General features: G+C 42.1%; 1 protein-coding gene across 1 annotated transcript in view; it reads left to right on the top strand.

Moving 5' to 3' along the window:
• Nucleotides 1-2,119: 2,119 nt before the first annotated feature.
• The window catches only part of ptprna (protein tyrosine phosphatase receptor type Na), a 45,234-nt gene continuing 33,876 nt past the window's right edge, over nt 2,120-13,477 (top strand). Inside the window, exons 1-2 of the mRNA XM_007259934.4 lie at nt 2,120-2,408; nt 9,719-9,769. Coding sequence (XP_007259996.2) covers nt 2,336-2,408; nt 9,719-9,769 — 124 coding nt within the window. The 5' untranslated portion in view covers nt 2,120-2,335. The remainder of the gene's footprint in view (nt 2,409-9,718; nt 9,770-13,477) is intronic.

Raw genomic sequence — 13,477 nt, 5'->3', positions numbered from 1 at the left:
TATTTTCATTTGTATATATAATTTAGAAATGACAGATTTAAATCTAGGTCCACAATTACTTTTACGGATGCAACTTTTTACCCTAGCCTCAGTGATATGCACATGTATTGTGCAGTGTGTGTGTGTGTGTGTGTGTGTGTATGTTTCAGTGGGTGTATTTGTTTTATTTTTAGAATCAATGCAGAATTCACTTCACTGTTTCTTTCCATAGCTGAGCATAGGACATGTTGTTCCTGGAATAATAATTTAACATATTCTGTCTTTTTCAGGAATATTTTTTCCCATGGATAAAATCTCTCCCTGGAATGTTATGTTAGATGTTTCTCCCAAGGAGTTTTATTAGTGTAGGGTGGTGGGTCTGCCAGGATGTGCAATCAAACTCTAGTTGCACATGGAGTGTTGTTACTTACAAATTTACACCCCCACCAACCATTACTATCTAATTCTTAAACTAATAGTCTTAATACTGAGTGTAGGATAGTTTTCCTCTATTTAAAATAATAGAATATTTTTTTTTTCATAATAATTGCAGGAATTCTTTCCCACTGTAGTATTATGGTGTTCACATTTTAGGTGATCTGAAAATGTTCCCCCAAAGCACAATTTATTTGTAATCACACCATGATCACTTCACACCATGCCAGAACACAGTGCAGTGTACCATGCCATGGCTTATTTGGAGAGGCGCTTTGGCACAGTACAAAGCAACCAGGCCATTTGTTGGTACACCCTTAGGACCCTTAGTGTTGGGTGTCTTCCACCCTTATGTGCCACAGGGGTGGTGTCATTACCCACTACTTTACACAAACCATTACGCTCTATTTCTATTACTGGGAATTATAATAAAATTGGACTATTCTAAGAAATGCAGCATAAGCAATCTTGCTCACTCCTCTTGGTGTGGTGTGATGTTTCGGGATGTGAGACTGATCCCTAGTCTGCTGCAGAGAAGGTGTTGATGCTGTCTGTTTTATTACTGGGAAAATTAAAAAAAATTTCAGTTTTGTCCCAAAGCGCTTAACAACACAGGCAAATACAGGGGAAAGTACAATGCATCTAACCAAGCATGCATACAAACACAAGAATAATGCAGGTAATTTTTTTACATTAACACACAATACAATTTAATAACAAAAAAAGAAGATGCATTAAAAACATGAATGTATAAAAGAGGAAGCATGTAATAGGATGTTTTAAAAACATGTAAAAAGAAAAGTAAATCTTGCCCACAGACACTTGTTGGTGTGGTGTGATGTGTTGGGATATGAGACTCATCCTTAGTTTTCTACAGTGAGGATGTTTTTACTGTCCTTTCCTACACTGCCTGGTCAAAAAAAAATAACTTGGTTTATATTCAGGTATATTCAGGTGGTCAGCTGAAACTTCACTTCAACTACACACTTTGTTTTTTTATTAAGTAAATGAGCTACTGAGCTCTGAGTTTCTTCTTCTGAACTCTCAATTGCTCCACCAGCCACAACCGTTCAGTAAAACGGAGTCGGATGCTCTTTCAGGGGCTGTACATGTGACGTAAGCCCGTAAAGACATGTGGCGTGGCAAGAAGAACTTCCGCGAAAAGCGACCCGACACCACAGTTTTTAGAATTAATAAATAAGGCTTAGCAGGGATGGTCGTTCCAGCACACTGGCACCATTAATCACAATATTGTATCCCTTCTCCACTCAGAAATGCTTCTGCTTTCAGTTTAGAAACAAAATAACACGGACTACCACTTTAAATCCAGATAGTGACTTTTTTTTTGGCCAATATAACAATTCCAAATGTTTTCCTATTTTATTTTAGAAAAATTATATGAATAAATTATATGGATTATGACCTTATGAGTCTAAAGGCATTTGGATTTTTCCTACATTTAAAATGAATTGCACATTTTTCCTGTTTTGTTTTGTTGTTGTTGTTTTTTTAGTCTCCCTTGTAAGTATTTCCTCTTTCCCAGCATCATGTCAGCAGCATCAGGAGGACAGCAGTGGTCCTCCGTGAACCTCCTCAGTGGACCCTCGGGCTCCCGCTATGACGTCACTAGTGCGTAAAGTGGGCAGGCAGCGGACTCTAGGTGGCGCCAGACACGAGCCTCCAGTCGTCAACGCCTCCGTGTGTGTGTGTGTGTGTGTGTGTGTTGGAGTGTGTGTTTTCGTCTTGCCTGCCTCTCTCCTCGGTTTCCAAGCCCCGCTCCGCTCTCAGCTCTCTCCATCACCTGTGCGCCGCGGGGGAGGAGGAACCGGGAGTACAGAGATGTGGATTTAGCTCGTGACACCGTCGCCGTGGTGGGGACGGGTGACCGTCCTCCTGTTCAGCCTCGCCACTCGTCGCCACGATGCATTCACGACTGTGGAGAGCCGTGCTGGGCATGACCCTACTCTACCAGCTCGGGATGGCGGGCAAATACGGTGAGTAGAGGGGGGTAGTGGAGATGCGCAAAGGGGGTAGCAGTGGGCTCGTGCGCCCTCGCTCGTCACGGCTCCAAAGACACGTAGTCGTTAGTTTTGGCCGCAGTCGTGCTCTCAGGGCAGCGGGTGGGTTTGTTGGCTCAGGTAACGCCTGTCTGTAACACACCGACAAACCTGTGTGCTGCTGGGGAGGGGAAAGTGCAGGAAACATCAGGACCATGTTTTCCACAGTTGGAGGTTTCTACCCTGCTGAAAAAATAAACAAATAAAACAACAACATGGTCATGGTGTTTAATGTGATCGTGCTGATTAAGCTCGTGGATCAGCTTAGAATAATTTGACCAGCATAGTGTAGGCTATGTTTTCATTTGAGTTTGATGGTTTAGTTGGTCCACAATCATTATCGTCAACCTGACCAAGCTAGAAAACTACCAGTATGAACAAGTTCATCCGGACCAGTTTAGCCAGCAAGACCAAGATGGTCAACCAGCATGATCAGTTAAATAAAAAAAGATTAGGCTAGATGACCAACAATACCAAGGTGGCTGCTGACCTGCATTACCAATAAGATGAAACTGGTTGTTCACCATGACCAAGCATCATGCACAAAATCACAATTACCTTCAATACTGTAACACTATGCTGCTCAAAAGCTGATTAGACATCTAGTTAACCTGTATTGGGTACGTTTTCACCTGGATGATCATCTTTCATTTAAACACCTTGATCATTAAAGACCATTTTAGGCCATTCTAAGCTACCAGCAAAAGCTGGTCTTGAGTTTAGAATTTTTTTCCAGCAGTGAGGAAATATTAGATCCATTTTTCCCACAGTTTGGGGATTCTGGTTTAAAACGGTGGCACAAACCTAATAGAAGGAGAGTCTGAGCTCATGACTGAGGTGCATTTTGAGTTTTTTTTTATAATGTAAAGCTGCTTTAAAGCTTTGTCTAGAAAATAAGAAAAAATGCAGCCTTTAGTGTTAAATCACTGGTTCAGATTGGCCAGACTGCAGCAGTTTATTAGTTATTAAGAAGCAGAAGAATTCAGAAGCCCCCCTGCTGAGCTGAACGTGGTCTCCAAAACAAACCAAACCCCGGGTCTGTGGCGGACGTGACCATACAGGTGCTGGTCAACGAATTAGAATAATTTGAAATAGTGCATTCATGAAATTCTTTGAATGCATTTTTTGTGCAGAAAGCAAATCAGGTGTTCACCGCACCTGTCCTACTCATTAGACTAATCACAGAACTCGTTACCTGGAAAAAAATTTGCTCAGCTGAGCTTTCCAAAAGGCCCATTTAGGCCATTTAACTGTGACACTGTTGTTTTATTGAATTAGAATAATGGAGAAACCGTTTCATTGAATTAGAATAAATGCTCGAATTTTTGTTTTCTGTGAAGAGTGTTCACTGTGCAGTATAAAGTCAGGGTTGAGTAGAATTTCTAAGTTGTAAAATCAATCATGGGTAAGCAGCGCGACCTCTCAACCGGAATAGTGGCTCAAATTCAAGCCCTTCGCCAACAAGGCTTGACCCAAACTAAAATTGCTGAGCAGCTCGGCATCAGCCAGTCTTCCGTCTGCAAAGCTCTCAAGAAAAACTGCAGAAAGCGCACCAACTGTTCCGGCGTCCGAAAAACTTCTGCTCGCGACAACAAGCAGCTGAGAAAGATCGCAGTCAGCAACCAGTTCAAGTCCACTTCCGAGCTCACCGACTTGTGGAACAAGCAGACCGGCGCTGACGTCTCCAGATCAACCACTTACCGTCGTCTGCGCGAACTCGGCTTCAAATCTCGCGTTGCAGCAGTAAAACCGATGCTGAACAAGAAACAAATGGAGAAACGGCTGAAGTGGGCCAAAGAACACGGCGAGTGGACTGCTGAAGACTGGCAGAAAGTGGTCTTCAGTGACTAATCACGCTTCTGCATCTCCTTCGGTGACCAAGGTCCTCGTGTCTGGCGTCGTGGTGGCGAAACCTACAACCACGAGTCCGTGAAAAGATCCGTCAAGTTTCCCCAGAGCGTTATGATCTGGGGATGCATGTCCGCTCGAGGTGTAGGGAAACTCTGCTTCCTCAAGAAGACTGTCAATGCTGCCGTATATCAAGATGTTCTGGAAACGTTCCTGATTCCGACTGTTGAGGAACAGTTCGGCGAAGAAGACTTCATATTTCAACAGGATCTTGCACTGGCTCATGCGGCAAAGTCGACCAAAGATTGGTTCACTAAAAAACAGCTTGAAGTTTTGGCATGGCCGGCCAACTCGCCTGACCTCAATGTCATTGAAAACCTTTGGGCCATCGTCAAGCGGAAAATTTGCGACAGAAAGCCTACTACGCTGGACCAACTGAAGCAGAACATCGCCACTGCCTGGGAAGCTGTGAGTGCGGAAACTTGCGACAAGCTGGTCAAATCGATGCTGCGGAGACTTCAGGCAGTCATACAAGCCAAGGGGGCAGCCACAAAATACTGAGAAAGTGATGATTGTAATTCTAATAAAAATTATTCTAATTCAATGAAACGGTTTCTCCATTATTCTAATTCAATAAAACAACAGTGTCACAGTTAAATGGCCTAAATGGGCCTTTTGGAAAGCTCAGCTGAGCAAATTTTTTTCCAGGTAACGAGTTCTGTGATTAGTCTAACGAGTAGGACAGGTGCGGTGAACACCTGATTTGCTTTCTACACAAAAAATGCATTCAAAGAATTTCATGATTGCACTATTTCAAATTATTCTAATTCGTTGACCAGCACCTGTATTGAGCAACTGGTGGAAGCGTTCAGCACCGCGGACAGCGACCACACTCAGAGTCTGTTTGCTCTCGGAGGCTTCACCTCTCCCCTTTACTCGAGTTAATTATTAAAAATAGGCTGCTTGTTGCCACTGCCCTGCCCCTAGCAATCACACAGCACACGTCACCACTGATAATGAGTGAAGGAGTTGGGTGTTTTACTTGAATTTTCCTTTAATCAGATAATAATGGGTTTTTACTTTATTAGATTCAGCATCATCTTTAAAAATGTTGCTCTTTAGTGTCACTTTTGTGCTTCTTTTTTTAAATCTGCTCAATCATAAAAATGGTAGTGAAAAGTCTATGTATCAATACAGTCTGTTTTTTTATTCTACATCGTTTGCGGACCACCGGTGTGACCTGTACATGCTTTTGGCGCTTCTCTGTAACCTTTACCGCCAGCTGTAGTTTTGATAATTAGATTAGATGTTACTTAATCAGGTCCATTGTCATTTAGTCCAGCATTGGTGCTCAGTTTAGTAATAGGGAGGGCAGTGAATAATGTTTAAACTACTACAGTCTATTTTCATTGCTTTGCGTACCATCAGTGTGACGTGTGTTTGCTTTTTGAGAAAAGGTTCCCTCTAACCTCCATTGGTAACTGTAGTCTTTGATTGCTGCAGTTTCCTGCGTTACGAGCTGAATACAGATGAAGAAAGTTTTAAATAATAAAAAAAAAACAAAAAAAATAAATGTGAGCTGCCACCTACCCACTTGCACACTTGAGATTGCTATACCTGCATCTCTCTCTTACTCTCTCTCTCTCTCTCTCTCTCTCTCTCTCTCTTTCTCTCTCTCTCTCATCCTTCTTTTGTGTTAGCTCCTATTCTCAGGGGCAGCGGTGATTCACCGTGCTTGCAGACCCACGTCACACCCTCTTTGTGTCCGTCATAAACCGCTACAGGTCTTTTAAGATCCATACTTTAGACTGTCACCCCGCTGTGCCAGTGTTGAATAGCGCAAAGTGAGGAAGTTGTATGCATGTGCTTCTGCATTTAGATGTGTTTATTTATGGCAGCAGCTTTGCTGGTTATGTTTAAAACCCTTTTTAATTGACATGAACTGACCAATCCATCACTGATTACAGCCTATCATTGCGCACTTATTTAACTCATTTACCTAACGTTGTATATTATATGCTATCATAATACGTTCTTATCTGTGAGTGAATAAATATTTATTCATATACAATACCTATGTTACTAACAGTATAAAACCTGAGCCTACAGTGTGAAGGCTTAGCTGTCATTCAAAGTAATGAAAATAAATATTGTTTTCTACCTATTTTTTCCCCTCTATATTTATTGGGTTGTTTTTGCTCATGACTGTGATCCGTCATCAGCATGCAGAATGTGTCCAGTGTGAGCAGGAAGCTGTCAGATCAGAGGCTGTCTCCGCCACATTCAGTGATGTGATAACATCCTCTCTCTCCCTTTCTCTTGCCCTCGTTCCCTCTCTCTCTCTTTCTCTCTCTCCCTCTCTCCATTTCCTCCTGAATCACTCATTTTGTCACACAGCTCTGATCGCCACCTGTTAGCGAGTGGGGACGTGAGATTGACAAGCCTCGTCTCATCCTATTTATATTTGCTATGAATAATGCAAGTAGGATATGCTCAGTGGGGTTGGCAGAAATCACCAGCACATCTGCCCGTTCCCTCTGCTGGTAAATAGTACAACCAGCTAGAACACTGAGGGGGGTGAATCTGGAGAGAGTTTAGCCGAAAGAAAAGGAAAGCTCTCAGTTGTTGTCGGAGTTTACCACTGTTTGCTCGATCATTACGATTTTTTATCCTGTGCTTGTGATACTGAAAGTGGGTTTTTGATTTCATTGCGTTGTTGTTTACCTGTAAACAAGTGATGTCTGCATGATTATGGACTATTTATATCATCTACACAAAACATGTACTGGTGTAACACAACTGTGTTGATTTAGATAAAATCTAATGCTGGTGAATTTGATTGTTTTTAAGTCCAGTTCATGTCAATAAATCTATAAAAAAAGATGAAAAACCAGTCTGTTTAGTGTTTGCAATACTGTATATAATAGTGTTTAATATGGTGTAATGTAATGGGGAAAAATGGATCCAGATATGTTTGCTTTGTAAGGTGTACTCACCTTTTAAAGAAGTTACGTTTTGCACACACACACAACATTTACAATCTCCATAAAAAAAAATATGCTGATCAAATCTAAAATTCAAAGATTCAAGGAGACTTTGTCATTCACATCACATGTGGTACATGAGGTGGAAAGCAATAGTATTCTCTATAAGAGATTAATATAAAGATGAAATGAAATAAAATAGAATAAAATAAAATAGAATGAAGTAGATATCAAGATTAATACACAAAATATAAAATGTAAAATACAAAATATAAAGGGAAGTAGGAAAGTAGCAGCAACATAGTCCAGAGTGCAAATTTGCTATAGCAGCAAGGATAAGTGTAAACGAAGAGCAGTAACGCGTTAAAGTCTCTTAGCGTTTATAAAGTGACAGTGTTGTTTTAAACATTTGCATCTGAAGAGCATGTCCATACATTGCTCACTGAAACTTGATGACAGGAAAGCCCTGTTTTTTTTTATTATATGACTGTAGTGTATGAATGTTATAAAGCTTAGAATACTGGCATGCAGACTTGAACATTTGTAGGCTTCAGTTCTTGGCTCAAGACAGAATTCTCATTTTGGTACATCTTTATCAAATGCCACGATTCTGTGAAATATGTAGAAAATACTTCAATACTAAATTTCATCAGTTGCCTGTTAGGGCTGCCCAACTCTGTATTTAGGCTTCTTCAAGCTTTACTGTTGTCCAGTGTTATCTCTGTGGCTTTTTATCTCTATTTGTCCTTCTCCATTCAATTGGCAGGAGTGCTACTGGCCAGCCTAGGTGATTTCTACACACAAACACACACACACACACACGTCCCATACAAATACACTTACACAAATTCAGACAGGAAGTTGGTGGGGAGCCGACTAGCCCCTAAGTCATGTCAGTATTTGTTCAGCTGTGTCCAGCGTTAGCACCAAGGTTGCTTCAGCCCTTGCGCTGTCCACACAGCAACTCTGCACCTGGAAGCAGGCAGGCTGTCAGCTGCTGCTTCAGGGCACAGTGTGGCTAAATGCTGCTCATTATTAGAGTTTAACGTGCTTTTGTTGGTGCTAACAGGCTGTGGGGGCTCTAGCTTTGCTCCTGCTTGTGAAGCAGACGGAGAGAAACAGGTGGAGACAGATTTGAGTGGAGTGGCTGTTTACAGGCTGCCCACTGATGCGGAGCTGAGTGTGTGTGTGTGTACGGGAGAGAGGTCAGTCAACCAGACGTACAAAAGCCCTACTCAAATAAGAGCTGCTGTCTATTGCTTGCGTGTTTTTAGGTGCTTTCACGCTAGAAACCTTGTATCACCAGAATCGCTAAAAGCAAGAGAAGTAAAATGCTTCTTAGCTTAAAGAGTGTGAAAATATTTTATTCCAAACCATTTTGAATGATTTCTGTTTTTTGTTTTTCCTCAACAGGGATAACACAAGCTCTGTGTGTGCATTTGTACATATCGTCGCTGTCCAATGAAAAACACTTATCTCCAAAACAGCAACTTTACAGGAGAGGGAAAAAACCTTGTAAACTTTCAATGGAAGTCAATGTAAAAACAGTTTATTTCAGGTAATTTTGAAGAGTTTCTATTGGTCCGTTCATCAAGAAATTTTGACACAGTGTAAAAGACAGTTTGTCTGTTCAAATTATGTACTAAACTGAAAATCGACAAAAATGGAGATAAGTGTTTTTCATAGGACAGCGACGATATGTGTCAGCACTGAGTACAACCTAAAGTAACCAAATGCATTCATGTGTCCACAAACATTAGAATAGGGAATCTGGAACGCCTGCTTATGTGTTTATGTGGACCAGATTTTCTCCCCACTTTTGTTATTGCACACAATGATCCCAACACAATCTAGAACATGCTACACATGAAGTGCCACCACATGTTTTCATTGAGCTGCTAGCAACACAATGGCCCTCGTTTAAACTTGGTAATTTTAAGTGTCTTGAGTATTTTATCAGGATAAGGCAAAACTACTAGAAGTAGAAGTGTAAACACTTAAATTTGATTTAAAATAGATACAAATCTGATTGCTCAAACCCATTCAGGTGGACTCATTTGAGTCTCATGTTGTAGCAGTGTAAACTAATCTCACTAAATCTCACCAAAACACATTTGACAACCAAAACCCCTCCCATTACAGCCAAAACACTATTAATCATTTAATAAAAAAGACCAAATTTGCATATTCTGTCCTACACAGCAATCCGATTCCTGTTTAGGGGGAGATGGGATGTCTCCCAGCTAAGAATGACTGGGGGGATCACCATGAATCAAACCCGTCACTATCAAAATATTTTTGAGTGTTTACATTGTGTATTTTATAGAGAAAGACTTTAGTAATTAAATTATTTTTTCACTTTCTCTCTCTCTCTCTCTCTCTCTGTCGCTGTCACTATCTTGTTCGCACCTCTAGGCTGTCTGTTCGAGAAGACGCTGTGCTCCAAAGAACACTTCTGCTCTGATGGTGAGTGTGTCAGAAATAACTCCTCGTTGGTGGAGGTTAGCGGAGCTCTCCAACGCTAACCTCTGTGTCCTGCTGCTGCACTTCCTGTTCATGATGATTTAATCAGAAGCTTGGTGCTTCCTGCCTCAGGTCTGCTGTATCCAGCCAGGGCACAACAGGAGCCCTCACGTACACTCACGCTCACACACACACTCATACACGTAAAAAACACAGCCACACAGCACACATACACACTGCTGAATAATTTACACTGTCATTCCCATCACAAGAACTTTCACTTGGCTTGTTCCTTATTTGTCTGGAGACAGCAAGTGTGTGTCTGTGTGTGAGTGCGAGCTGTGTGTACATTTTAAACGGCCTGATGTGTGAAAGTGCGGCATTGCGTAAAAGGACAGAACATTTTATAACATATCGAGTTCACCAGACTGCGGCGAGTGTGTGTCACAGGCCATTCTCTGCCTGTCACCTGCTCTCCCTGTCTTCCTCTCTCCCTCTTTCTCCGTCTTTTCTTTTCTCTGTCCCTCACCAAGCCCCTCCCCCCACTGCCCTCCATTGCCATGGCAACCCTGACATCATCAAGCCCATTGCAACTTGGTGTACGCCTCCACAATCACTGATGAGTCACTACCCTACGCTTATGCACAGGCGCTGTGTTGTTGCTGCACAGAGTCTCTCTCTCACACACACACACACACACACACTCACTCACCCACACGCACTCACATTGATGCACACACACTAACACACACGCGCACACACATATATACGCATGTGTACCCATAGATACAGTTTAATCACTGCTCTTGTGCAAATGTTGTTAGAGAAGGACCCTGAAATACAGCAGCTATTCTGTGAGCATTATCAGGCCATAAATGGTCAAGGCTGCCTGCTCTTATGTTGATGGACCGGATGACAGATGTATAGGTACATGCTGTGCAGCGCATCCGGTTATGAGTGTGTTATAGTCTCTGTGGAAAAGCCTTTGTGAACTATTCACAGATCTATAGACGTATATATGTGTAAGTGAGTTTATTTAATTTACTAAATTGAAAGCCTCTGGAATATAATCTAGAGTAAGATGGATGATCACAACCATCAAACCAAGCTGAATTGTAAAAGCAGTGTGTAAGACTGGTGGAGGAAAACATGCCAAGATGCGTGAAAACTGTGATGATTCTGTGGTTATTCTACCAGATTTTTGAACTCTTAAAACTTTATGAATATGAAATTGTTTTCTTTGCATTATTTGAGGTCTGAAAGCTCTGCATCTTTTTTTATATATTATCAATTTTTCATTTTCTGCAAATAAATACCTCTAAATAACAATATTTTTAGTTGGAATTTAGGAGAAATATTATCCGTAGTTTATAGAATAAAACGACAATGTTTAGTTATATACCTGTAAATAGCAAAATAAGAGAAACTGATTCAGAAAATGAAGTGCCTCTTAAGTCTCTTAAGTATATATCTATATACTCACAAACAGGCACATACTCTCCCTCACACACACAGAAGCAGATGCTCCAGACATCCTCACATCAGATATTCACAGAGCTGTGCTCCCACACACCCAAAAGAGACCAAGCACAGCTGACTCCCTGTTGTTTTAATGTCACTCTCTCTTCATCCGTCTAAATTCCTGCCGCGGCTGCTTTTGCTCTTCGTCATGATAAGAGAGCATGAGAACAGTAAGACCTCATAACTCGGTTTTGTAGTTGTAATCTGTATTTTTGTCAAGTGTAAAGCTCTTGCTCTCCATTATGCCCTCCATTAGGCATTTAATAGCTCTGGGAGCTGAAGCCTCTCCCCCGAACACCTTGGAAATTTCAGGATAATTAAGAAAAAAGCAGTGCATTGCCTTCACAATGGCTTTTAGCTAATCTGAGATAATGCATTACATTATGTATTATATTACATTACAATGCATAATGCAAATTATATTATAATAAAAGTTGTCACGTTCACTGTCTTACATAGAAAATATTTTTAATACTTGTATCTGATCATGTGGGTAAATTCACATCACAGGATCAGATTTTTTGCTGTTAAGTTAAATCTCGTATATTCAAATGTTTGTAAAATACATATTCAGTTGATTTAAGTTACACCCATTGCTGACACAGATGAGCGACTGTACACACAGTTTGTCTAGTGCCTTTAGAGCAGGGTAACATTGCCAATAGAACAAGACTCTCTGGGGCAGATAAAGATAAACCTTTTGGCACCATGCCTAATGTCATGCTAGAGTAGTATAAATCCCCCGGCACTGACCAAATCCGACATCTTTACCTCACTTTTAACTCTCTTGTGGCTGACCAAATATATAGTAGAAATCATTCCCTGGACAGTAGAGATGGTTAATTTAACAAAAAAGCATTAACTGATATATTTAATACACTTGAGTTTGGAAATAATAAATGGGCAATTGCCCCAATATTTAAAAAATGATAAAGCTCTGAAAAAAAAGAAACCACTTGTCATGGTGGGGCACAGAATACAGACACTCACGGAACCAGTCAAGGTTTTTATTAAAAACCCACAGGGTACAGAGAATGAGATTAGCAGTATAAACAAAACACCAGTAAAGGTATACCTGGGAGCGGAGAGCTTAACAGGATAGTGAGGCAGTCCAGTGGTCATACACGAAGTAAGCAGTATCAGAGGCAATCCAAAAACAGAAACGATAAACAATCCAATGGTCATACACAAGGCAGGCAGTATCAAAGATGATCCGAAAAACATAAACGATAAACAGTCCAGGGTAATACACGAAAAAATCCACAACGAAGGCAAAGGCAAAAATCGGTAGTCAAAAAACAAAAGCAAGGTCATACACAGAAAATAATCACAGAGAATAACGCTTTGTAATGTCGGACGAAACCTAGGCAATACGCGGCGCCGAAGGGCGTCTGAGCAGTACTTTTATACTGTGGCTAATACTCAGGGCTAACAGGCCGGGGCAGGTGAGGTGTCACGTGATCAGCAGTGTGTGTGTTGTCAGTGGGTGGTGCATTCTGGGTATTGTAGTTGTTGGGCTGACAACCTCCGTTGGAGACCAGTGTGGAAGGACAGGAAGTGCCTACAGCACCAGACGTGACAGTACCCTCCCCCGAAGGAGTCGGACGGGAACGAGGACGACCACGACGACGACCACCCGACGAGCAGGGAGCACCGGCGGGAGGAACTGGAGTCGCCACAGAGGTACCGGACAGGCGGGGGCTGAGAGACCGGGAACCCCGACGCACCGGAACCGACGAGGAAAGCGAGCGCTTGGGACGCCCACGGGGTCTGGGAGCAGGCTTGCCCGGGTAACGGGCATGAAACTCAGCCAGTATAGCAGGGTCCAGCACGTCGCCGGCAGCAACCCAGCAACGCTCCTCGGGGCCGTAGCCCTCCCAGTCGATCAGATACTGGAGTACGCCACCACGCCTGCGAGAATCCAGTACCTCTCTCACCGCATACGTAGACGAGGCCTCCCCCTCCACTGCCGCGGGCGGAACGTCATCTGGAGTACCCTCAGCGAGCGGACCTGGGACAAGAGGCTTGAGAAGAGACACATGGAATGAGTTGTGTACACGGTATTGAGCTGGCAGCTCAATCTTATAGGTAACCTCGTTAACCTGAGACAACACCTTAAAGGGACCGATGTATTTAGGTACCAACTTCCTGCACTCTCCCTCAAACCTCAAGTCCCGTGTAGACAACCAA

Source organism: Astyanax mexicanus, chromosome 11, assembly GCF_023375975.1.
Source record: "Astyanax mexicanus isolate ESR-SI-001 chromosome 11, AstMex3_surface, whole genome shotgun sequence".
In the NCBI taxonomy this organism is placed as follows: domain Eukaryota; kingdom Metazoa; phylum Chordata; class Actinopteri; order Characiformes; family Acestrorhamphidae; genus Astyanax; species Astyanax mexicanus.
This window is presented reverse-complemented; position numbering and strand designations above follow the sequence as displayed.